The 27,344-nt window shown below is 35.2% G+C and overlaps 1 protein-coding gene across 19 annotated transcripts in view; it reads right to left on the bottom strand.

The window, feature by feature from the left end:
* Positions 1 to 27,344, bottom strand: part of TTLL5 (tubulin tyrosine ligase like 5) — a 387,986-nt gene that overhangs the window by 242,617 nt on the left and 118,025 nt on the right. For 16 of the 19 annotated variants that reach the window (XR_011970265.1, XM_072623519.1, XM_072623502.1 and 13 more), the window contains 6 exons: positions 24,851 to 24,964; positions 18,405 to 18,496; positions 12,714 to 12,776; positions 9,754 to 9,792; positions 5,620 to 5,777; positions 4,379 to 4,685 (listed from right to left, as the gene is read on the bottom strand). Coding sequence is in view for 18 of the 19 variants with exons in the window: in XM_072623519.1 (XP_072479620.1) it covers positions 4,379 to 4,685; positions 5,620 to 5,777; positions 9,754 to 9,792; positions 12,714 to 12,776; positions 18,405 to 18,496; positions 24,851 to 24,964 (773 nt within the window). In the remaining variant the exon portion in view is untranslated. The remainder of the gene's footprint in view (positions 1 to 4,378; positions 4,686 to 5,619; positions 5,778 to 9,753; positions 9,793 to 12,713; positions 12,777 to 18,404; positions 18,497 to 24,850; positions 24,965 to 27,344) is intronic. The other 3 variants (XM_072623508.1, XM_072623504.1, XM_072623520.1) reach the window with 1 other exon arrangement.

Here is a 27,344-nt window from a genome sequence, read left to right as displayed (position 1 = left end):
GTTTACTCTTATCACATTCCACTAAAGGAAAGAATAAAATGCACACTCATTTTGGTATGAAAACCTATCTTACAATACAGGAAAGTGGGGGATAAGGGGATAAGCAGGGTGGGGGGGATGATGGAAGGGAGGGCATGGGGAGGAGGGAGCAATTTGAGGTCGACAGTCATGGGAAGGGATAGGATCAAAAGAGAATAGAAGTAATGGGGGACAGGATAGGATGGAGGGAAATATAGTTAGTCTTATACAACACAACTATTATGGAAGTCATTTGCAAAACTACACAGATTTGGCCTATATTGAATTGCTTGCCTTCCAAAGGGAAGGGGTGGGGAGGGAGGGAGGTAAAGAAGTTGGAACTCAAAGTGTTAGGATCAACTGTCGAATAATGTTCTTGCCACTAGGAAATAAGAAATACAGGTAAAGGGGTATAGAAAGTTATCTGGCCCTACAGGACAAAAGAGAAGATGGAGACAAGGGCAGAGAGGGATGATAGAAGAGAGAGCAGATTGGTCTTAGGGGCAATTAGAATGCTTGGTGTTTGGCAGGGGAGGGGATAAAAGGGGAGAAAATTTGTAACCCAAAATTTTGTTAAAATGAATGTTAAAAGTTAAATAAATAAATTTTAAAAAAATAAAAAAAACATTTTTTTCATTTCTTTTATTTTTCTTGCTTTTTTTAATTTTTATCAGCATAGTCAATATGGAAATCTTTTTTTGCATAACTTCAAAAAAAGATACTATTTTGTAATGTTTCTCAACAAGGAAAACATATAAGCTCTCCCATTACTAAAAAGAAAGTATACACCAGGTCTTTTCCTCATAATTTCTTCCCTTTTAAACTTTATCTACACAACAAATAAGAAAAATTAAGTCAAACTATGAAGAGAATAGAAAAAATCTTCTATTTTAGTCAAAAAATTTACTTGAGATTAGCTGAATTAAGAACATGTTCCCTCTATATCATTTCCATATTTGGATGACAGCAGAACCCTCCAATCTCATTAATTCACTCAAATAAAAACTATTTCAACTTGGAAAGACACTACCTCTTTGGATGAAGCTTTTTTTCCCCAAAATCATTAATGAGAATGGACTTTACTATTCATATAATTTTTACTGAGAATACTCTAAATATTTGTCAAAAACTGCTGAGAAAATTATAAAGTACCCTGGCAGAAATTAGGTTTAATACAACATCTTGCAGTAAGATCAAAACAGATGTGATCTGAACATTAAAAGGCACAATGTAAACAAATTTCACACCTATGGGAAGGAGGACAATTCTTAAACAAGAAATAAAGGTAATTGCTAAACAAATAAAAAAATGAATGAGTGAATGGATGCAGCTGGGATATTAAGGGAAGCTCTCAATTGGGGGAAAATTGGTAAATCAAATAACCTCTGGTATCCAATTATTTCTGATATTCCAGATATATAGGGAACTATAACAAAGGTATATAAGACTAGGACTCATTATCCCCAATCAATAAGTGATCAAAACAGATGAATAAACTGATCTGAAAAGAACAACTGCAAACTATTAACATGAAAGACTCTTTCAAGTTGAAAACTATTAATAACTTTAGAAGACATTATTTCAAATAATGAGAAAAATGTGAGTCAAAACAACTCTGATGTTTCATCTTCCAATATTTCATTGGAAATATTCAATCTAAGAGTGGCTGTAGACAGACAGGTATACAAATATACTGTTCATGTTGCTGTGAATTGGTTCATACATTCTGAAGAACAATTTGAATTTATGCTAAAAGAGTTTCTAAAACAACCATACCATTTGATCCAGAAATGGTTATCCTAAGGAAGCTAAAGATAGAAGGAAAGGTTACATACACACTAAAATATATATAAAAAATAGTTTTTGTGGTAGCAAATAACTGGAAATAAAGTTAATATCTATCTACTCTGGAGAACAGTTAAACAAACTATAGTATTGAATATAACGGAATATCCCTGAGCCATAAGAAACAGTGAACCTGAATTTAGAGAAACATGGGAAGATTTACATGAATTGATATAGCATGAATTCAGTAGAAGGAGGTAAACAATATATACAATTACAATAAAGAGTAAATGGCATGAAGACATAAAATGAAACTGAACTCCATATAATTAAGATGAACACTTTTTGCCTCAGCAAAGAGATAAGAAAATGCATCTCCTTATGAGAGGACACTCACTTCATGGAAGTACAAAGTCCACAGGTGTTACAGTATACATATTTTCTGACTTTTTCAATGCAAAGCCTGGTAGTGCTGAACTTTTCTTTTTCTCTTGTCTTTAAAATATACTATTTGTCATATGGCATAGGCTCTCTGGGAAGGGGAGAGAGAGGGATACTAGAGAAACATAATGACATAAAAAACAAAAGACATCAATAAAAATTTATTTAAAAAAAGAAAAGGAAAATGCATCTTCCCTCCTTTTCAGTAGAGAGGGCCTGAGAGTGTGGATCTAAGCTATGGCTTAGTTGGTCAGTTTTGCTGTTTTTGCCTTTTCCCTCCTTTATCTTGTTTTTTTTTTTTTTAATATTTATTTTTAGTTGTCAACATTCACTTCCAAAAGCTTTTAAGTTTTATATTTTCTCTGCCTCCCTCTCCTCTCCCTTTCCCAAGACAGCTTGCAATCTGATATAGGCTCCACATATACATTCATATTAAACATACCATCTTGTAAATAAGAATCAGAACCAATGGGAAGAACCACGAGAAAGAAAAAAAAAAAAAAAACAAAAAGAGAACCAATAGTATGCTTCGATCAGCATTCAGACTCCACAGTGGTTTCTCTGGATGTGGAGAGTATGTTCCATCATGATTCTTTTGGAATTGTCTTAGATAATTGCACTGCTGAGAAGAGCTAAGTCTGTCAAAATTAGGTATTGCACAACATGGCTGTTACTGTGTATAACATTCTCCTGGTTCTGCTCACTTCACTCAGCATCAGTTCACATCAGGTTTTACTGAAGTCAGCCTGCTCATCATTTCTTACAGCACAAGAGTACTCCATTACAATCATATAAAACAACTTGTTTGGCCACTGCCCAACTGATGGGCATCCCTTCAATTTCCAATTCTTGGCCACCACAAAAAGAACTTCTCTAAATATTTTTGTACATATAGTTCCTTTTCCCTTTTTTATGATCACTTTCTGATACAGACCTAGTAGAGGTATTGCTGGTCCAATGGGTATGCACAGCTTGGTTGCCTTTTGGGCATAGTTTCAAATTGCTCTCCAGAACAGTTCGATCAGTTCACAACTCCACCAACAATGCATCAGTGTCTCAATTTTCTCACATCTTCTCTAGCATTTATAATTTTTTTGTGTTGCGATGTTAGCCAATCTAATAGGCATGATGTGATACCTCAGAGTGGTTTTGATTTGCATTTCTCTAATCAAGAGTGATTTAGACCATTTTTTCATATAACTATAGATAGCTTTCATTTCTTTCTCTGAAAACTGCCTGTTCATATACTCTGACCATTTATCAATTGGGGAATGACTTGTATTCTTATAAATTTGCCTCAGTTCTCTATATATTTTAGAAGGCCTTTATCAGAGACACTGGTTGTAAAAATTCTTTCCCAGTTTTTTTGCTTCCCTCCTAATCTTGGTGGCCTTGGCTTTGTGCAAAAATTTTTCAATTTAATATAATCAAAATTATCTATTTTGCATTTTATAAAGTTTTCTATCTCTTATTTGGTCATGAATTCTTCCATTCTCCATAAATCTGACAGGTAACCTATTTCATGCTCTCCTAGTTTACTTACAGTATCAGCCTTTATGTCTAAATCATGTAACCATCTTGATTTTATTTTGGTATAGACTGTAAGATGCTGGTCTATGCCTAGCTTCTGCCATACTACCTTCCAGTTTTCCCAGCAGTTTTTGTCAAATAGTGAGCTTCTTATCCCAGAAGCTGGGGTCTATGGGTTTATCAAACAGTACATTACTATGGTAATTGACTACTCCCCTTTTCTTTTTTAATATGTTACAAGAAACAGTGTACTGAGTAGGTTAGGGGTGAGTGATATATAAGAGATGGAGATGATAAGAAAACAAAAGAGATACAATAATTTTCTTAAAAAAAAAAACTTTGGAAATGTTTTATTCTGAGACTATTTCTAATGGGAAGAGGTATACCACTATGTGCCAGAGGAAAAAAAAAAAGGAAATTTAAATCTGTAATGATTCATAATAATGCATATAATATTGGAAGAAGTTCACATAATGAAAGTAATATCAAGAAAAACCTCACCTTCTATTTAAAGGGAAATCATTTATTTGCAGAGCAGACCTCTTAAGTGCCCTACTCATTACTCAACTAGGTCACAAGTTCATTTTTTGAAAAGGGGACTCACCTGAGATTTCCATTTTCTTGCAGAATCTGCATCAAGTTAAATGTGGGTTCTGGCTGCTGAATTTCAGGCTTGGGGCAAGGAGTAGTTTCTCCATTCCATTCAGAAGTTTTCAAGGGATTTTCTTTGGATGGAGTATCCACCAGTGCAGTTAGTGAAGTTGTATATTTGGTTGGATTTTCTGCAAGAGACCCCGCAGATTCCTCTTGGGATGCTTCCTGCTCTTCATCTTCATGCTCCATTGGGTCCTCTTCTTCCTCTTCACTCTCTGTCTCCGTTTTAACGGATATTTCAGCTGGCTGCGGAATCACTAAAAAAGAAGAACTATTAATGTTGCTGAAAGAAATTAAGTGTTTTATTCTCTCAACACCTTGCAACACTATATACATTTACATTAAGGCAGAAAAGTAATAGTACATAGGTATGTCTACACAAAATCATATGTATTTCTGATCTCTTCATTATATTTTACCTACTATTTTGCCATAATGCCAAAGGACAAATTCATTGAACGTAATACAGAACACATTTTAAATAACTTTATTTACCCTTGTAGGTTAGAAAGCAGACTGTCACTATTTTTCGTGGCTTTATGTAAGAGGGGAAAAACATTTCTTAGACTTAGGTTTGCAAAGAGAAACACTGCTCAGCTCTACACTTAAAAACAAACTTGGCAAATGTAGATTCCAAAGAGAAGACAGTGCCAGTTGGTATAAATCATTACTTCATTTTTCCTATAACATATTTTCTATATCAAGGACATTTGAAAATAGAAAACTGAGTCAGGGGCCTAGGAAGTCAATCACTGTATATAGAATCTAGGGTATAGGGGAGATGTTCCTTTATTCTATGTGCAGGAGGAATGAAATATTTCTATCCTTCCAAGATCAAAGCAGCAAAATAGCTCATTATTTAATCTTGAACTAATTAGATCAATAACTCTTAAGGGCTACATTCAACTTATAAAAGCCTGATTATTTCATAAGTACCAAGTATTTATGTAATGCTAAAGTTATAACAGTTTAAATATACATTTAATATCTCTCTTACTATAAACACTATGGAAGGGAAGGTTTAAAAAAAAAACAACTCTTAGAATCCTCTTGAAATTAAGTTCTATGGCTCCACAAAAGATTAAGTAATTGTAAGCAACAGTTCAAAAAGACCAGCTAAGAGACTAGCTAACTTATTCTATCAAGAGACCAGTTAAGGGAGTTTAGTTAAGGACAATAGCATATTTGTACCTGGGTATTTTGGCCTTAGTGTCCTTAATCTACCACTCCGTCTTCTGCGTTTTCGCACCTCCAGGGATAGAAGCTTCCTTTCATAAAGGGCAGCATGTAGCTTGGCCTTTGAATTCACACTCTCCACCTTCATTTCTGGCCCTGCATCAACAGTCACTCTGGAAAAACAACAATGCAGTATAGTGTTTACAAATTTCTCTCCTTTATTTCAGTGCCAAGGCTGGTGGAGGTATGTACCAAAAAAAGACTGACCCAGTGACTCTAGGGAATTCTAAAATGTTTTGACAGTTAAACAGGAAAATTGGGAAACCTTGCCTGAATCAGTGAAATGTTTGAATAAACTGTTTTTAAAAACTATTTTTATTAATTCCAAGTACATAAACAATAGCATTAGAAGACTGCATTACATTAATATAGAGAGTCTCAACCTTTTTGTGTTAAAAAGTTACTCCATCTTATTAAGACCCTACGATTAAACAAGGGTAGGGAATCTAAGATAGTTGGATGAAAATCTATGAGAAAAAAAAAGTGATTCCTGTGAGCTGCTAAAAACTGCCACCAAGCCCTGACTCCTACCATGCCATCCCCATCAGAGCATACTAATTGAAATACCAAGCTGCAGGGAAGTAGGAGGTGGGGAGCAGGAAGGGGGGGGAGGTTGAATGATATGTGCTAGCCTATAATCTACCAGATGAAGGGAATCAGGTCAGGACACTGTGATATAGTTGAAAAGTATCCCCTTAAATCAGTCTAATCTGAAGATGAGATTAGGAAATAAATTAAGGACCTTTTTAATGCTGTCCCAATCCAACTTCATAACAACTTGTGACAAAACAATGGGTCAATTCATTCATTCATTCATTCATTCAACATTTATTTAGTACCTATTATGTAAAAAAGACACTGCTACGGGCCATAAATTTAGAATAAATATCCCTATCTACCTGTTATTTCAGTAAAGAAGAAAGCAAACTATTTACTTGAGTAAATTGACTATTCAATCAAAACAGCTAAACCTATAGCCATGTGTAGACAGATTATACTAAATTATAAATCGAGAAAGTGTAATTCCTTGTCCTGGAAATATATATGCATTCCTTCCTCCAAATCAGTGTTTTCTAGATTTTGATGATATGTGAGTTAGGTTTATGGTTTAATACCCTTCTAATTCACTGGGGAGAAATGAACTTACTGAGACCACCTATTAGGATGAAATTCTCTGGCCACCGTAAAGAAGAAATATCTAACTCTAACTCCCTATCATACTAATCAGTCAGAGTCTTATACAATTCTGCCTGTATTACCCAGAAAAAAAGTAAGAAAAAGAATCTCTTTTTAGAAAAACTCTCAACATACCATTATAACTGCAACTGCAAACTTCTAAATAAAACCTTTTCATACAGTGAATTCTCAGATATCAAAGAACTGGTCATGAAATCTCCTTCTCTAGAGAGATTTTTAAATAGTCTAGATAAACAAAGCTATCCTAAACAAATGAACACATCTTTCTAACAGAGAACAGTGGGAAAAAATATGCAAAATAAATTCTTGTTCCATTGTAGCTTTGATTCCTATTACATGTAACCAAATTTATGTCACTTATTTCAGAATAAATTAGGTCTTTAGAATGAGATCTTTACTAACTTTGAAGAAGGTCATGCACACCCTGGCTCATGATAAATGATTATTATTTTAAATACAAGATACAGTACCTTAAGTTTTTACCCCACTGATGGCAAGATAATACATTAACAAATGAGGTAGTATGGTACAGTAGAATGATCTCAGTATTTGAAATCTGAGTACTTGGTACAAATCCTGGCTCCCCTACTTACTATCTGTATAATCTTGAGGAAATGATTTTACCTCTCTCTGGATCTGCTTCTTTCTTTATAAAATGAGGGGAGAGATGACCCCTGAGATCTCTTTTAGCCCTAAATCCTAGCTCATGAAATAGAATGGGTGAGAAAGTATCTCATAGATTGTAAAACATTACAAAAATGTAAACTGTTAATATATAAAAACATTAATTACTATATATCAGAGAAGCACTGACTAACCTAATAAGACTATGAAGGGTTTAAACATTTTTCCTCAGAACCTCTGTTGTCATTTGGATCAATTATTTCATTGGTGTAGGTCAATGGCATCAAACAAACAGAAACAGCTCCATAGGGATGCATATTGACTTAAAAAACCATAAATTAGCATTATCTATATTGTGTTGTATTTTTATTTATTTTGTTAAACATTTCCCAGTGACATTTTATTCTGGTTGGAAGTGCCCTGCAGCAGAGAGTTTTACCCCTTTGGTGTTGTAACACCTGGTCAAGAGATTCCAGCGCAAATGATCCCATTCTGCTACTTATGTAACCTTAGAAAATTACTTGGGGTTACTGAGGAGTCAAGTGGCGCTCACGGAGTGACAAAGCCTATATGTGATGGAAGCAGGTTTAAAACCCAGGTCTTTTGTGACTAAATTCAACATTAATTTCTCTATTATGCCATATGGCTTTTTTTTTTAAATTGCAAATAGAAGTATTATCTAATAATCAGAGTCTAAGATGAGGAGCTGGAAGGAAAAATGCACTAATTGGCTTTGACTTTGATACTGAAACAAATTGCAATCATTTTATTCCTGTTTCCTCATTAACCAAGTGACAATAAACCTGTTTTATTTCTTTCCAAGAAAGATCTAAACATGCATGCATGTATGTAAAGGATTTGGAATAGCAAATCTCTCATAGAACGAAATGCATTTAAAGTGCTCTGTATGCCACAAAGTAACCAACATTATTATTGTGATAAATAAATCTCTCTCTCCTCAAAAGTATAAAAAGAGGCAGTATGGCACAGAGTCTAAACAACTGGCCTTGGAGTTTGGGAGCTCTGGACGCAAGTCAGACAGATACTGACTGCATAATCCTGGGCGGGTCACTTACCCAAAGGATGACTGAAGCAACTCTTAGGTACGTAAAGTGTAGAGGAGGTACCAACCTACATTGGTAGGTGGGGTTTCCTCAAAGGGAGTTCCCTATATCAACTAAAGTACAGATTTACAGTTTGATAACCACTAATCCAATGGGGAGAAATAAATTTGGTATATCTGTATATTTCTGTGGCTGTTCTCAAGAAGAAATAGTCAATTCCCTACCACTAAAATCACAGTTAGAATTTTCTGCAGTTTAATAACCCTGAATATTTCTATTCAATGGTCAGTAAAAGATTCTTTTTGGTCAACTTCTCCATGGTCTATCAATGACAACTGAAAACTTTTAAATGGAAATTTTTGAACAGTTAATTCTCAGAGCCCAAAGAAAAGTCTGACCTACTAAAAGAGGTTGAATATATCCTCATCCTCTCCAAAAAAGTGTAAAATAAAAAGCTACATATGTATAGAACTACTTTTCTAATGGCCAAATGCCTTTCCTGTAGCCATGGAGATTGTCTTTGGTCTCAATGCTTTAATTTTTCTGGCTACGCTCTTCATCTAGACCAGGGATTCTAATCAGAATCATGTTTCTAAATAAACATATTTTAAAAGAACATACAAAGGATTACAAAGCAAACTAATCAGATTAAAATACAGTTACCAAGATTTTTAAATAAACTTAGCAAGTTCACAGACACCAGGTTAAGAACTTCTGATCTACATAAAGCTTTCTCCAACTCTTCCCAAACCTTCAAAATCCTCTACCAACAATATACAGGCCCTGAAGAATGGTTTTTCTGAACATTTTCAGTTCTGCACACTTCTAATTCTCTGGGACAAGCTTGAAGTAGCATATATCCAGATGCAGAAAGGCCAAATTAACAAACCACTGGAATCCACTATAAAAACAAATTCTGAAGGAACAGCAGTCTCTGGTTCCTACTCTAGATCCCTTTCTGAAATAGCTAAGCAAGCACAGTTAGCAGCAACAGTTGTAAAGGTTTACCTATTGCTGAATACAGAAAAATTCAACTGTTTTTATAAAAGAGGTACCAAAATAGGTCAGAAACCATCAGGTAACACTATCGAGCTGGACCAGACTATAAATGCTCTCTAAGGGGACAAAACTTTTGCATTCCATGTTCAATCTCTGCATAGACACACAATCGCCCATACAGTCTCCACTTTGCAAAACCACTTACCGTGGCCTCCCTACAAATAGGCTTCTTCTTGGGTTTCCCCTACAGGAGTAGAGAGGACAACTGATTAATGGGCAACAGTACGCACACAGAGGCACCCTCTCTCTCTCTCTCTCTCTCACACACACACACACACACACACACATATATACACACACGGTTTCTTGGTGGTTTTTTATTTTTTAAACAAGGTGCCAACTTTCCTGAAGCCTATTTCATTTACTGCAGTTCCTCAGCATAGGGTCTAGGTCAGGGAGAGAAGCTCTCTCTAGGGAGAAAAGACATAAAGGTGAGAATCTTTTTATAGACAATGGATCTGGAGGATTATGAGCTCGAAGGAACATTTCTAAAGATGCTTACAAAGAAAGGAAAGGAGAAGAGCAAATGGAGCTAGGAGGATATTCTAGGTTCCTGATAAAGCAAAATGACCACCACTCTTTGAGGATTCAAAGAAAAGCACAAAGAACTTCTTTACTTTATAACCAAAGATAGATATGAAGGCTATGATGACACTGAACTGCTAATAACCCTTTTTTAGGATAAGTCTCTACATCTCTAAAAACATAAAAGTTTTCATTAGACAACTCTCCTAAATAACTGTTTGTCTCTGCAAGTACTTTCCCTTGCATCTACTAGATGGTTTTCTCCTCTTACTGTTTCTAATAAATTTCCATCCATTGCTTACAAGACATGCTATATTTCCAGGCTGAAAGTAGGAAAGATTTCTCTGGGCAGTACATGGCAGTAAAGCCCAAATCCTTTGTCAAGCTGTATGGCAAGAAGCCTAGGAATGGTAAACTAAATACAAAATATGTCCCTAATCTTAGGTTCAAAGAATCCAAAAAGACCCACTATACCCATATGGAACTTATATGGAACCCATCAGTTTCATATAAGTTCTCAAGGCATTTGTAATCCTGATCTTATGAAACAGGTTAATCCTGGATAAACTGATTACAAATAAAATTACTATAAATCTAAGCTTATTCAAAATGTATTAGGGCCCTCTTGGAATATATCTTTTTTATAGAACAAAGATTCATCCTTTGTCAGTTTTACAAACTGTTCAGTTAATTCACAAATATCGCATTTATTTGGCATTAATGTGTATCACTTAAGAAGGGAGGTATTCCATATTAAGTCAATTTCTCCACTTACACAAAACTATTTATGAAATTTTGGATGGAAAATTATCTAAATTCTATTTTACACTCTTGCCATCTTAGACAGGTGCTATGGTAAACAAGAGTGCTGGACATGGAGGCACGAAAACCTAAGCTCAAATACTTCCTCACACACTTACTATGTCTGTGATCCTAGACAAGACACTTTACCTCTGTCTGCTTCAGCTTCCCCATATGTAGGGTAGGGATAATAAAAGCACTTGTCTCCCAAGGTTAGTGAGTTTAAAATGAGATAATATTTGTAAATTGCTTTGTAAACTTTAAAGAACTATATAAATGATACAAGCTATTATTATTTTTAAATTATTATTTAAAACATAATTGGGCTTTTTCTTTTTCTTTTCTTTTTTTTTTGGTGATTCAGAAATATCCCTACCAAACACCATTACTGTACTTTGCTGCACTATGGTGATGTCCTAAGGAGCTCCTGAAGTACGTAATGGTGTTTGTTGCTATGCCAAATAGCCCTAAGATCGTTAGATCTTTAAGAGAGCTGAATTCCAGAATGGAATTTAGCAGAGATAAACATGAAGTCCTATATGTGGGCTCAAAAAATAATTTCTTAAGCACAAGAAAAGGGAAATCTCAGCAAATGTGGGGAAAAGACCTGGGGGTAAGGGCAGTTAGCAGAAAGCAAGCTCAAGGAATTAATACTGTGACATCAATCAAAAAAGCTAAGGCGGCATTTAAAGAAAGAGAATACCCAGAATGTGATAGGGTAAAAGTCTAAGTATACTCTGTATTAGTCGTACATCTGCACTCTGCCTTTTTCCAAAGCCAGAGGACTATATTTGGGTTCTGGGTACCACATATTAGAAAGCTGGAACATGTCAACAGGAGAGAGGCTGGATGGGAGAAGGAATGCAGATCATCCTATGCAAGGATCAGTTGCTATATTTTATCTCAATATTTATAAGTGAGATTATTTAGCCACCTGGAGAAGATAATTTAGGGGGAACATGATAGCTTTCTTCAAGTAGTTGAAGGTCTGTCATATAAGAATGATGAAAGGTATTCTGCTCAGGGGATAGAAATAGGAACAATGGATAGAAATTTAAGAGAGGAAAACCTCACTTCATATATGGAAAAAAACTGTAATAATTAGAGCTATCCCAAAAGGTTATGAGCCACTTCAAGAGAGGTATGGGTTCCCCCTTACTAGAAATTCTTCAAGGAGTGGTTAAAAGGCAACTATTACTACTACTACAGAAGACATTTCTATTCAGGTAGAAATTAATTTAAATGGCCTCTGAGGTCCCTTCCAAATCTGAGGTTATGTGATTTTTATGTCTGCTTTTTACAGTTATTCTACCTACAAACTCGTATCATGCAATGAGCTATTATTTCAGTTTCAAATATATATATTTTGCCTCTTTTTTAACCTGTTAAAGGCTAGAAATTTAAGTTCATTAAAAGGTCCTGTTTAAAAGAACAGACTTTGAGTGAGATACTAGGGACTTTGTTCTCAAAAATATCCACAGAGCTCTTAGTTCATGGATTTGTTCCCTTCACTTTGCTTCATCAAACATTTTTTTTTTCTTCATTCTAGTTCTTGGTCATGTTCCAGAGAGATGAGATTTTCAAATGAATGACCTCAAGTGAAATGTTACTGTATCAGATTTGCTTAAATAAAGGCACACCTTTATATAAATAGCCCCTTCCCACCAGGGAACTAGCATAATAATTTCTATAAAGTAATTTTCTTTGTCTTTCATTTACTTCTTCCTCACAATGTGATCCTTTCCAGCATTTTAGGCTATAAAATCAGCAAATCCCCACCTTTCCTGGAAGAGCCGTGTGGCCAGCATATAGTTCATTGAGGTCTTGTGCTCTAGGTAGGACCTGAAAGACAGAGAAAGGGCTAGTTATATCTTCAGTTCAGTTCAAGAGAAGACTGAGGAAGAAATAAAACTGAATCAAACCTACAGTTATCATGTAACTTAGAGAATATCTTTCTTAAAAATAAAAAGGAAGTGACAATTATACAAATTCAATTGCTTAGCAGAGTGGAGTAGGAAGATTCAAGACACTATAGGAAAATGGGTATTTGGAAAATGGGAAGAAAAATACATTTTGTAATTATAAATACTAAAATTTTCAGGAGGAAGACGAGTAGAGATCTTTCCTCTTGTACTGAATCCGAAAGGGTTTTTTTTATTAGGCTCATACGTTCCAGGGTCTAGTGGCTATGATACAGAGAATCATTCAAAGACCATGGAGGTGTAGATTCTAAAAATAAGTGAGATTTCCTACAATTTGGCATGTATACACTCAAAGATATGTTACTAATAATGAGATGAGCCTACTCTTATAGTTCTGAGATTTCAGCATTTAATGTAATACCTCACTAACTGAAAGTTACTCATTAGGAATTCGAAGAAGAAATGTTGGCAAAGCATATATGAAGTGCAGGATAGTGGGCATACAAAGATGATGGACAGAGAGCACAGAAGGAAAGAAAAGGAGATGGGGGGAAAGAGATGGGGACAGGAAGAGGGAGAAGAAGGAAAAGGAGAGAAACAGGGGAAGGGAGAAGGCATCATTTACTAAGAGATTACTATGTGTGCCAGGAACTGTGCTAAACACTAGAGCAAGCACAAGAGCTGAAAACATAGTTCCTTTCTTAAAAGAAACTTACAATATAATAGGAAGATAAGTCATATATACAAATGAGTAGGATACAAGTTGGAATATAATTAAGTTCACAAGAAGGCTAAGAGATCTTCAAGTAAGCCTTTATGAGAAGAGTAAGTAGTATTTGAGCTGGACCTTGGAAGAGAGAAGGATTTCAACAGGGAGAGATGCATGTATATTGGTGAGTCCACTCCTTGCATCAGGGATTACAGGTAGGTAGGAAAGTTTACAACAAAATTAAGGAATGAGTGGTTCACTTTGGCTGAAGCAAAACGAGCACCAACAAGAGTAATAGGACCTAAGTCGGAACTGGTAGACTGGAGGCAAGTTTCACATTATCCAAAGCTTTAGGTGATCCTTATAGTACTCTAGAGATGTGAATAATTCTTACTAGTATATAATATGCTGTAAATCATGAGTAATAAAAGAGAGAGCTGGGCCTTGAACTCAAGTCTTCTGATTCCCAGGGCCACACATTTTTTCTTAGAACATATTTGCTGCCTTCTGGCAAACACCTTCTATAAGTCTCCATCCTCCTTTGCTTACAACAAGGTTCCCCTGGGAGATGACAGTTAAAGCTTTCCTTCACCTGGGGATCTCTATGCCAGTCACCATAATCCTCATTCCTCTCATCCCCTCTTCGAAAAAACTGGAAGATAATATTGTGGAACCACAAGGGCTAATTAGATCTGCAAGTATTTCTCTGGTTATAATGTCCCTATTCTATGACTAACAAATCACTATTTCTTGCTCCTCCAATCTCTGTGATTAAGAACTGTCATATGCTTAGTTAGGTAAAAATCCTTTTTCCTGATATTTCAATAAATTCAGCTCAGTTGAACAAGCTTATTAGGCAGGGCACTGTGCTAGGTACTGGAGATACAAAGACAACGTGTTCAGAGTAAATACAAAACAATATAAAGTAATTTTAAGAGGGAGAGAATATAACAACTTAGGAAGAATCAGTAAAGGCCTCTAGTAGAAGATGGCACCTGAGCTGTGTTTTAAAGAAAAGGGGTGTTTGGGGGAGCATCTGCAGTAAGGCATATTGGCAAGAGGCACAAGAGCATATAGGAGAAATAGGCAGCAGGTCAGTTTTATTGCAAGGGAAAGCACCTCTTTCCTATCATCCCTATGCACCTAAAGCCTGTTCCTTGCAGTGCTTGTATGATTCACTTGCCACACCATGCCCCCATGTCTGCTAATCAACTGACCCTCATCCTCCACTACTTACTTTCACATTATTTCCATATTCTAGTAACCAGAAAAACTTAAATTTCTCCTAGAGAATTTACAATCTTTGCCACCTTCTCTAATACTGGCAGTTACTTCTCTCACTTCCATTCAGGACCTAGGAGGGAACAGCACAGCACTTACTGCTCAATATGACTTCCTGACTCTCCCCAATGCTACCATTATACGTTAGTCTCTCCTTTGAAGTTCACTGCATTATATTTTATCAGCCTGTCCTGAACCCTGTGCTGCCACCTACTGACCCCTTTCCCTGGAGAGTTCAGTATCTGACTCACAGTATCCTTTTTCCATTTCATGATTTTCTTGATGACTTCAATATTTCAACCCTCTGAATACCCTGCCCTACCAGTTCACCATCTTCAACTCTTATACTGTGTATGATCAGAGAAGGAAATTTAATTTTCCTATTCTTCTGCCTCTCTCATGATGCCTCACTCCTCCTAAGCTTGTTTTGTTTTTGTCTATTGAATTGTATTAACTGCAACATCTAATTCTTCAATCCATCCCTGTTCTCCCAGTCCATCATAATCCATGTTCAGGTTTCACTTTCCCCACTTTATAATCCTGATCTTATGATTAAGGCACCATCTTTGAATGCTTTATTTTCTTTTGCTTCTATTATTCAAAACCCTGCTAATTCCTGTCCCTGTATCACCCTCATATCCACCTTTTCCAAATGCATCTACTCTGGATTCATTGAACTCTGGAGGAAGAAGTTAAAAATTATGCTAAACAGATCCACTACTTTTGCATTACCTAATTTCAGACAGGCTCCAACCACTGTTCTTTTTTTTTCCCCATCTCTTAACAGACTCCCTATCAAACTCTGCACAGAGGCTGTTCTAAACATTTTCTTGCTTCCTCAAGTCTCCAGTTGTAATCTTCCCTTTCCTCTACTTAGATAACCCCAACTCCTACTTTACTGAGACTAAAGCCATTCCTTAATCTTTCTTACTACTGCCTCAAAGCTTTTCCATTGTTTGCTTTACTCTAATCTTATAGGACTCCTTGTCAAGGCTTATTTCTTCACTTGTACCCATAATCCTATCCCTTCTAGTTTGCTTCTAAACCCTGATCTATCATTTACTTTTTTTCTCATCATTGATCTCCCCTTAACAACTGTTTCCTTCCTCCTCGAACAAATATGTCCCTAAGCAAATATTCTTCAGTTGGGAGAAAATTCCAGCCTTCTTTTGACTTTACTATCCCCTAAAGCTGCTTTTCCTATTTCTCTCCTGCCTTTGACTGCTAAGCTCCTTAAGAGAGGAGTCTATACTCATAGACTCTACTTCCACACTGTTAATTCACCCTCTAGTCCCTGGAAATCTGTCTTCCAGGCCCACCATTCTACTAAAACTGCTCACTTTAAGATGGCCAATGACTTTTTAATTGCCAGATCTTCCAAATCTCTAACCACTCTACAGCACTTAACTTTTTTGAACTCCCTCTCCCCCACATATATAGTTTTCCTCTTCAACTCAATCCCTGTTTTCTGTACTTGGAGTCTTCAATAGAAATGCTGCCTTTACCTCAATCACCCTGGACTTCCAGAACATCAGTCTCCTCAACTTCATTCCACCTCAGTCATACAAAGACAGATGGTCATACCCTTGAACTCATCAACTGACTTGTATGATCCAGAACTCTGAAATCCCTCCTTCGGAACATCCTTTCATCTCTTTCTGCCTCTCCCCTCCTCAATCTGTTTTCCATATTTCTTCTAATAAGGACTTGTCACTTCATCATTACCTTCTCTCTCCGTCCACACCCCCTCTACTAACCTCGCTTTTTCTTCATAACCTTGATTTGGTAGGTAAACAATTCAACTTTACGTTGTCCTACACTCCATAATGCCTTATCCCCATCTTATCCTATTAGCACTCAGGTCTTGCCAAGCCCCAACTCTTAGCTATCCACATGATCTTCAATTACTTCTCTGACCCTATCTCCTGCTGAACATCACTGTGAGAAGTCATACAATCATGCTGAATAGGTCTACTACAAATTTATGTTCTCTAGTCTTCACTGGGTCCTCAGTGTTATACGGTAATACTCTTACCTTTCTCTGATTTACTTTCTATTGAACTACCCATGGGGGCTATTTCCTCAAGTCACCTACATTACTGTCTCCCCCTTTACTCCAGGCATAAGAATGCTTTATTCTATATAAAGGCCATTAATTGTGAGCTTCTCTTTCTCCCTAATTCTTTCTCTTCCTTCACTCCAGTTTCTGAATGAAAGCAGGAAGGCCAAACTCCAACTGGCACCTTTGGTCCCTTTCTCTCTGTTCTTCTCAGAGCCTGTCCCTTCCATCATTCTCCCCCCAATCCTCCCTTCCCCCTGGCCTCTAATTTTCATTCTTTATTCTCCTCCTTCCTTGTGGTGCTTAATAAATCCTGATAGTGATTTAGGAGTAAAACATGTGGAAGCTTGGATCTGGATAAGATAAGACTAAAGCTGTCCTATCAAAGGCCACGGTAACTCCAGGGACAGAGCTTACTTTTCACCTGGGGAGGAAGCACAAATAATGAGCTAAGTGGAGACTATATCATATACATATGGCTAGGGAGTGCTGTGGAGGCCTGAATTTTGGCAAGGTAAGACCAAAGCTGGCTTATAAAGAGGCCAGAGGGGTTTGAGGGGATATTAAAAATATTGGGTATGTGTTACACTTATCTTCCCATTGCACTATAATTATCTAATCTTTGTATCTCCTTGAATGCCTAACATAGTTGCTTGGCATATTTCTATATGTCAATAAAGGATGCTGTTTTTTTTAAATGTGAATTTTTTTAATCAAATTACTTTGTACCCCACAGTTACAAGACACATAGTAGACAACAGCTATTAACTGAATGACTGAAATAATAAAAAATGTATTCTGGGGAAAACATACTAAGCCACATCTCTCAAAATGTCAAAAATAAAAAAAAAATTCTGAAAGATATACTAAAAGTCCTAATTCACAATAACCAAGCACTGCCTCTCTCCTTAATTCTGAGGTATTCTGGAATGTATATTAATGAAAAGCATACTGTGTAAGATGGAAGAAGAGTTTCCTTAGTTAATAAAATGGGCATCTTTCATTCAGAACCTTTTCAGTCTTGAATTTTTCAAGCTCACAGAATCGTGGCATGATAGAACTTAGAGGTGGAAGGGACCTTCAAATTAATCTAATCTAATATCTTCATTTTATAGATTAAGGAAGTAGCTCATAGGAGATAAATGACTTGTCCCAGGCTACACAAGCAAGAATAATAATAACTCAATTTTTACATCTTACTTTAAAGTCTACAGACTCTTTTTCATATCAACCCTGTAAGATAAGTAATACAAACATTATTGCCTGCATTTTACAAATGTGTCTGTAAACCTCTGTGATATTGACTTCCCTGAAATGACACAAGCTAACAAATGTCTGAGGAGGGATTCAAACGCAGGTCTCCTGACTCCCAGTCCAATGCTCTGTCCTTTCAGATACTGTGCTGGCTCTGCAATAAGGAGCAGAGGTACTCAGAATTCTAACTAGGAATTAAGTCAACTGACTGTGCTTATTTCCTAGCCCTAAGGTTGTCACCTCACCCATAAACATCCCACGTTTCTGATGTAGGAAATATACGAATAAATCCCCCTCGACGATCATTTTCTTCCTTCACTCGCCGTAAAACCTTGATCTAGATTAAGGAAAAAAAGAAGAGTCACATCAAACCACTTACTGACAATGAACATTAGAATATATACTACAAATGGTAGCAAGACCTAAAGTGAGAGCCCACAAACACAGGAAAAAGGGATGAATACTAGTTAAAGATTCATTTTGGAAGAAAAATTTTCTCCCCCTTCATTTTCTTTTTCAAAATTATAGAGAAATAAACATCTATTAAGCGCTTACTCTGTGCCAGGTTCTGTTCTACAAATATTATCGCATTTGATCCTCAAGACAACCACGTGAAATAGGTCCCATTCTGCAGCGAAGAAAACTGAGGCAGACAAGGCATTAAATGACCTGTCCAGGATCACATGGCTAGTAAATATGTGAGGCTGGGTTTGAACTCGGGTGGTCTTGATTCCAGGCCTAGTGCTGTATGTCACAATAACAACACCAAGACCAAACCAAGTAAACTCTTTAGAATAAAACATTTAAATTAATAACAACTTTTCTACTCTATCTCCCCTTCTCATCTTGCTTATCCATTTATATCTATACAAATATGACGTTTTTTGTATAATCATAGTAATGAACTTGTGGCTGCTAATTTGGTTTACTTGTTTTCACTTTGCATTATTTATTCTTCCCAAATTTATTTATATTCCATCTGTCATTTGCAAAAAAAAAATAACAGTATTCCATGGCACTGATACAACAAAGTGTGTTCAGCAATTTCCCAGTTATTGAAAATATGGCTATTTCTAGTTTTTTGATATGAATGATAATGAACATATGAATGTGTTTTATAGGAAGCTTTTTTCAAACATACTAAAAGGAGATATTCTGAGTAATGGAATCCTTGAACTAAAGGCCGTAATAAATTTTACACCACTTAATCTGTATTATCAAATTGCTCTCCAAAAAGAAGACACAAGTTCATGATTCCACCACCAAAGTAATGGAGAACTTGTTTCTCCACACCCCCTGCAACAACATATTTTATAACTTTTCATTACTTTTGCCAATCTGATGATTATGAGATTATATTTTAAAGTTGTTTTAAATTGTACTTCCATCACTGGAAGGTTGCACATTTTCCAAACTGAAATTCAATAGTTACTCATAATTGTGTTTCCTCTCTGACAAATTTTCAATTCCTATAACCATTTACACATAGCAGAGTAAATGTTTCTTTTTAAAAAACTGTCTCATGTCCTTGTAAGCTCTATGCCAGACTTTTTACCACATACTATATTTACCACAAAAATTTCATTAGGTTCTTTTCTTTTGTCATTATTTTGTTGTCCTGTTAAAAGTTTTTATATAATTAAATCCATCTACTTTCAACCCAATTTCTTTCATTTCTGCAATAACTGGTCTTCTCACCATAGCTGAGATTAAATATACACTTCCTCATTCTTCTTTTAAAACTTGTTCTTGCTAATCTCATTGATCAAATCAGAATTCGTAGCAATATATGATATGAGGTATACAGATCCAGGCTTGGTTTTCAGTATATTGCTTTCCAATTTTCCCAACAGTTTTTACTGAATTCCTTTTTCCAATGTTTAGGATAATTGCACTTGTACCAGACACCAATCTTTTGTAGGTTTTTTTGTTCTACTTTTGAACTATCTATTCTGATCTACTGGTTTTTTTTCCTTTTAATCCAGTACCAAATGGTTTTAGGGAATATTGCTTTAAAATACGTTCTGAAATCTGGCAATAGAATTTCTCCATCAACTTTTCTTTCAAAGTTGCCCTTGTAGATCTTTTTCATTAATTTTTTCCATGTAAATTTGTAACTGTTTTATCCACATCAATAAAATAATACACTGGTTCTATAACGACTCTGTAAACTGACTTGGGAAATACAGACATTCTAGGTCATCTACTCGAGGTCATGCTAGCAATGGATAGCACCCAAATTGTTCAATTCTTGCTTTATGTCTGTCAAAATAGTTTGGAGATTATTGTTATAAAAGCTTCCTGTGTGCCCGGATGGTTAAACATTCTGGTAGTTAAACATTCATAATTTTATTTTATTGTCATCATTGTAAATTTTATTTTTAATCAATTCTTTATTAATAGTACATTAGAATGCAAATTGCTTTTGTGTACTTTATCCTGTTTCCTACTAACTTGTTAAACTCAATTATTATCAGTTAACTTTTTGTTGTTAAATCCCTTGGATTTTCTAGGTAAACAAAATTGTCACTTGAAAATAAGACATTTTAACCATCTGATTAGCAATATTTAATTTTTCTAACTTATTTTTTATGCTTCATTCCTACGCAACTCTATTAGAAATAGCAGACATATAAACAGTCCTGTTTCACACCAATTTTCCAGAAGTAAGTACCTCTTCACTGCACAGAATAACTCTTGGTTTTAAGTAGATGCCTTTCATCATATTAAGGAAAAATCTTTCTGTATATTTTAAAAATGCTTGTATCATGAATGGCCACATTTTCTCAGAAGCTTCTCCTATATTTTTATTAATATAGTCATATGACTTTATTATTTATAACAACTGTCATTCTAATATTGAAGTATCTTTGCATTACTGTACCATAATTACTAGATAACTACTAGTATAATAAAAAGTTGAAATAGCTATAAATCTGATTTACTCTTTTTGTTACTATTCCATTTTGTTTGTATCTTTATGCAAAATACATTTATTTTGTTTGTACTCGTTTGATTGGTCAAAATTTTTTTCCAGCTCTGTCTTTAACAGCTTTTTGAGTCACAACCATATTTACTTGATTAAAAACTATTATCTATATTTAGAAATAGTGTATATAATATATAATATGCTTTATTCTTTGAAAAATTCACTTGTAAATATAGCTTTTGAAAATGAAAGCAGGATTTCTTTGTGTTTGAATACATGATCAATTTTTGCAAATATTTCTGAAAACATTGTATTTCCTTGCTTTTTTTCCAGTAAACTCTCCATATTTGGAGGCTTTATTCAGATCCTCATGACTTATAATCTGGATGACCGCACTTGCTTTCTAAATTGCCTTCCTGCCTCAAGTCTCTTCCCAGTTCAATCTATCTTCCACATAACTATTAAAATGATATTCCTTAATATATAACTTTCCGTGTCATTCTTCTGCTGAAAAAAATTCTAGTGACTCCCTAATACCTCTAGAATAAAATATAAATGTGCTTACATGTAGAAATGTGTATGCATGTGTCTGTACACACACATGCATGTAAATCTATATCTAACATCTCTTGTTTCCACACGTTGTAGTCTAGACAGTCTAAACTACTTATTCCCTCCATACAACACTGCAGCTAAGGTCTCTGACTTTTGTACTCACTACTTCCCATGCCTGGGATATGCTCTTCAAGATGTACCTTAAGCACCATCTTCTGTGCAATGCCTTTTGTAATATAGCTAGTGCCTTCTCTCACTACCAGCTTTACTACTAGAGTGTGTATGTAAATTTATTTTACATATATCTGTTTAAATTTCTCTATGTATATGTCTCCTTTAGTAGGATTTAGTAGGACAGCTAGATGGTTTGATGGATAGAGTCAGGAAAACCTGAGTTCAAATCCAGCCCCAGGTATAAGCTGTGAAACCCTGGGTAAGTCATTTAACCTTTTTGCCTCATATTTCTCAAGTGTAAAATGGGATCATAACAGCATCTACCTTAAAGGACTATTGTGAACATTAAATGACATAATATTTGTAAAGAGCTTCACACAGTGTCTAGCACATAGTAAGTACTTCGTATATGCTTGTTCTCTTCTCACCTTGAGAGAAGAGACTTTAATTTTTCTCATTGCCAATACCTGCAAGTGCCTGGCATATATTAGGCACTGATACATGTTAATTGACAGATACTTTTAATTTAAACTGCACAAAATGACATGAGCACTGCAGCCATTGTTTTCCTCAGATTGTCTACTCCATTATATATTTTAGAGCAGTCTATTATAACCTACATAAATCTTTTTGCATCAAATGTGTCTCTGTATATTGTTGGATTCTGAGTTGTTGGTCTTTTTCAAGGAGAATTCAGTGGATTTGCATTTAATGCTCTGACATTCAGTTTATCTTTATTTTCGGGGGGGGGCCTATGTTTGTTATTCATGTAGTTGTTAGAAAGTGGAAAGATTATTATCTTACTACAGTCTATTTCTATAACTCCATAAATTCTACTCAATCATAGTATAGTCTTGATCCTGGGTTCTCAAAGGTTATACCAGCAGCTGGAAAGGTTTTGAGCATGGACCTAGGCACAGGCTCCATATCTGCCTTTAGTCCAGCCTAACTAAACTTGGAAAGTCTCAAAACCAGTTTGATCCCACAGTAATGATTAGTTGGACCATAGCGACTATGAAATCCCACCTGCTGCATCTTACTAATGCGATCTGCATCTGTAAGGAAGTACCAATACGAACAAAATCACAGGTGCACCAAGTATTAAGAGTATTTCTATAACAAAACCTAATATCATTTTCTGTATTTTATGCATGTTCATCTCTTAAGTTTCCCTAAAATTTTATAACCATTGTTATCCTCTGGGATCACCAATTCCTACTTTTTTATCCAACATAATCCACTATTGCCTTTTTTAAAAAATTACTTTTAAAATTATTTTTGCAGTGTACTTATTTCTTAAGTCTTTTTGCTTTTTTAAAATTTCTAATTTTATTTTTATCCCCCTTATTTTTACTTTGTGTGTGTCCAAAAGTTTTAAAATGTGTTTTTTATGTGTAGCAAATTGTTGGGGTTTGTTTTTATCCATTTCTTTCTAATTTTTATTAGGAAATACAATGCATTCACATTTAAGATTATAATTGTTGCTTCTGTTTTCTTCCACTAATTATGTATATCAATCACTAAAGATTTATCAAGAGCCTACTATGTTCCAGCAATGTGCAAAGAGCTTAGATGTGTATATGTGTGGATGCATATACAAACACATGTGTATATGTATATATGTATATAAACATGCACACCTGATGTCTCTAAAGTCTCAGTGCAGTTTTAGGCTTTAAGTATGTGTTGGGTGGGTGTGTAGGGATACAGATAGAGACAGGATAGGAACTGGACTCATAATACTGTAGGGAACTTCCTTGACCAATGTAATTTGACATATTATTTGCAATTGATAATTTTAGAGTTGTCTAGCATACCTGTTCTACTCAAGTCAGTCGTCTCTATTTCTTTTGTTTATACTAAATATGAATCTGCTCTCCTTTCTCCAGCTCTTCCTACCTAGCGCTAACTTATTTAACCCCAAATGCCTTAAGTTTACTATTATTCTCTTTTGTGTTTTGATTGTTTGATGCTAGGTATCTTGTCCTCACTACCCTCCTCCTCTCATCCAATCTTCTATTTCATTGCTATTAATTTGTAATTTCCCTTTCTAAGAACTATTGTTTTCATACCATCACCTTTCTTATTCCTTTCCTCCTTCTAGAGGAAGTTCTAGAATTTGTTCTCAAGAACTATTAATTCCTGATGGAGGCATCAGGGTGAAGTGAGATCTAGGTATTCTTTCTGTATACAGTGTTGTGTGTTCTCACTAGTCCTGGAAAATTTTTATTATAATTTCCTGAAGTAAAAATGATTAATTTCTTATTTGATGTGTTCAGAGGCTATTATGACTGTTTAACCTCTTAAATCTGCTTTACAGAATAGTGATTTTTTTCTGCATCACTCAATGATTTTAATTTTTTTCTAAGCTTTATCTCTCATTTACATTTTGTTATTCTTTGTTATTTGCTACAATATATTTACTTGGTGTTTTGCTCTTCTAGTAACATCTTGATGTCTTCTATATTACATTCCAATTTTTAAAGATTTTTTTCCCTCATATTTCCTTCTAGGATTTCTTCATGAGTTCACATATTCCTTTAATTCCACTCAAGACTTCTTAGCTACATTTATATATTCCTTTAAGTCTTCCAATAGTTTTTTCTGGGTTCAATTCTCTGAATTCCCTGAGGGTATCTATTATCTACCTACAGAGACTTTTCTTACATTATTTCTGGTGCAACATCAGCAGGCATTTCTTTAGTCATTTTTTTCTTGTTTCCCTGAAAATGATTTCCTCTTTTGTTTCCGAGATTTTCTATGGTTTACTGTCTTTCAGATGGCATTTTTTAAAAATTTCTAAAGCTTTTATCTCTTTTTGCTCTTTCTTTTGCTACTTTAAAAAGGTCATGAAGATTATCTGCCTGGTTTCTCCAAACTCCTTCATTATCTTCCCCCAGGATGATTCCTTCCCCCCTTTCAGTGAAAATTCTATTTGCCAAAAATAACCAAATTGCTTTAGCAGAATGACACACTCATTCCTACCTCACTTTTATCTGCAATCATCAGAGCCAGAAATAGAATTATTTTTACCTCTTCCATGGACAAACCAAGCACGGAACCACCTAATTTCCCTTGCACCTTCTCCCTTGCTGAACCCACAAGGTTTTTCATTTCAGCATCACTAGCAGACAGAGGACGAGAACGCTGCAAAAAAGAAAAAACACAAGTTTTTCTTTCTCCTTTTGATCCTCTTCTTTCTTTTCATTCATCCAACAGCAATATTATCCTTTCTAAAGTCTATAGGCTAAAATGTCTAGTCCAGTTAGTTAACTAACCCAAAACCCAAAACACTAAGGTCAAGATGAAATTCAGCAAAAGAGAGGCAAGAAGGGAGAAGGAATAAAAAAGATGCTGTAGGTTCAGAAAATAACTGAAATGAAAGGCTCCCACGTAGTTTTCTAAGATAGTGATTCTTAAATTTGACTTTACAACACTTAATAACATAGACAGTTATGTCTATAGGGTTTGGGCTATGGCAAAAGACTCAAGCTAAAATTGAAGTTAATTCTCCTAGTTCAACAAATAAATATGTACAACACAATAGTAAAGGGAGGAATGTGGTACAAAACCAAAATACGTGGTCATAGATTTAAAAGGTTGGTTTACAGTTTAATATTGGGTTTGGAAATTAAGAAAGAATACAGATCTTAAAAAGTCACTGATAACACAGAAACAGATCTAAGACATGATAGCTCAGAGAAATTCATGTGACTAGAGGGGATTAAAGAAAGATGACACAAAGGAACAAGAATTTCAACAAGTATGCTAAATGGAACATGCAAGTTACCTATCAGTCTCATTAAGAGGACATATATTCCCTCAATTTCTGACAATCAGGAAAGTTCTAAGTACAGTAAAGCATAAATTGTTTTTGTTAATTGAACAAGTTGAAACATGACAAGTAAGAGAACAAAAGGAGTTGGGCTACACGAAGTATTCAGATCCTAACTTGCTAAGATGGATAAGGCTGCTATTTAAAACAAAACTGGCTAGTAGAACTAGTAGGACAGCTAGCTAGCACAGTGGATAGGGTGTCAGGCCTAAAGTCAGAACGACTCAGCTTCCCCAGGTCAAATGTGACTTCAGACACTTTACTAGTTGTGTGATCCTGAGCAAGTCACTTATCCCTGTTTGCCTCAGTTTCCTCATCTATAAAATGAGCTGGAGAAGGAAATGGCAAACTACTCCAGCTTCTCTGCCAAGAAAATCCCAAGTAGGGTCACAGAGAGTTGGATATGCCTGAAAAACGACTGAACTAGAACAAGCAGGACGAGCAGGAAATGCATAAGACCTTCATTTCTGACCAGGAGGAGATGGAAACTTTCTTACTATATTATATTAGCAAAGATGTTCACTCAGTGCAAGGGAATCTTCACCAATGGTTTTTCAAGGCCTTCGCCCACCACACACAGAGATTACAATCAGTAATTTTAACTCTGAACAATGGACAGAAAGATAGATAAGCAGTCAGAGAGAAGATGAGTATCAAACTTCAAGAAGGCTCTCAGAAACAGATTTACCACTAGTTACTCTATGGGTAAGAACCTGCAAAACAGACCAAAAGACTGATTTTCTTTCACTGCCTCATCATAGTCAGAGTTGAGAGTTTCTTGAAGAATGCTAGAGAAGTTTTTACTTATTACATTTTCTATGGGGATATAGAACAATAAGACTGAAGGAGAAAGTCAAATGAAAACTTAAGAGATCTGGGAAAAGAATCAAAGCAAATGATCTTCAAAAAAGAATCTTTAGTTTAAAATATGACTACTGAGTGAAAATGAGTAAATGGATGACAGGATGAAAAGAGTATTCCTTATCATTAAATACCAGCTGGCATTATTAAGGCCAGACTAAACACTGAATTTTCATCATCTTAAAATTCTAACAGCACTAACTGTTTCAAAGCCCAATAGTGCTTACACAGAAAGAGCATTATCTAAATTTAAATAAGTTTTAAATAATGCAAGAAGATAGCAAGAAGGGGACATTTTTGATGATGCTATTTTTACAACAGCAGAAGATGCAGAAAAACTAAAGTTAATAGACTGGAATTTATCTAAAAAGATAGTAGTATACTAAGAGAATCACTACATTAGAATTCTTTGTTTCAGTCACAATTTTTTCTGGATCTCAGTTTCCTCATCTATAAAATGTAAGAGTTCCAACTAAGAATATCTAAGGTCCTTTTAGCCTTATTATTTATACAACAAAGAAAAAAACAAAAGCAAAAAACAAAAGTAATTTTTAAAGGAAAATGATTATTGAGTAAGGAATGAGTCTATTAATAAGAATACAAAATAAAATCTATTATAACAAAATTAATGAGGCATCTCTGATTTTTTGTTGTAGAAGAATTTCTTTAATATGAGCATTACCATAAATACCATTTCTAGATAGCCAGTCACTCATTTTTATTTATTAAGCACACAGTAGGTACCAGTCACTGTGCTAAGTACTGGGTATACAAAGAAAGGCAAAAAGCACTGTTTCTGACCTCAACAAACTCATATTCTTATGGGAGAGA

Source organism: Notamacropus eugenii, chromosome 7 (genome assembly GCF_028372415.1).
Source record: "Notamacropus eugenii isolate mMacEug1 chromosome 7, mMacEug1.pri_v2, whole genome shotgun sequence".
NCBI lineage: Eukaryota > Metazoa > Chordata > Mammalia > Diprotodontia > Macropodidae > Notamacropus > Notamacropus eugenii.
This window is presented reverse-complemented; position numbering and strand designations above follow the sequence as displayed.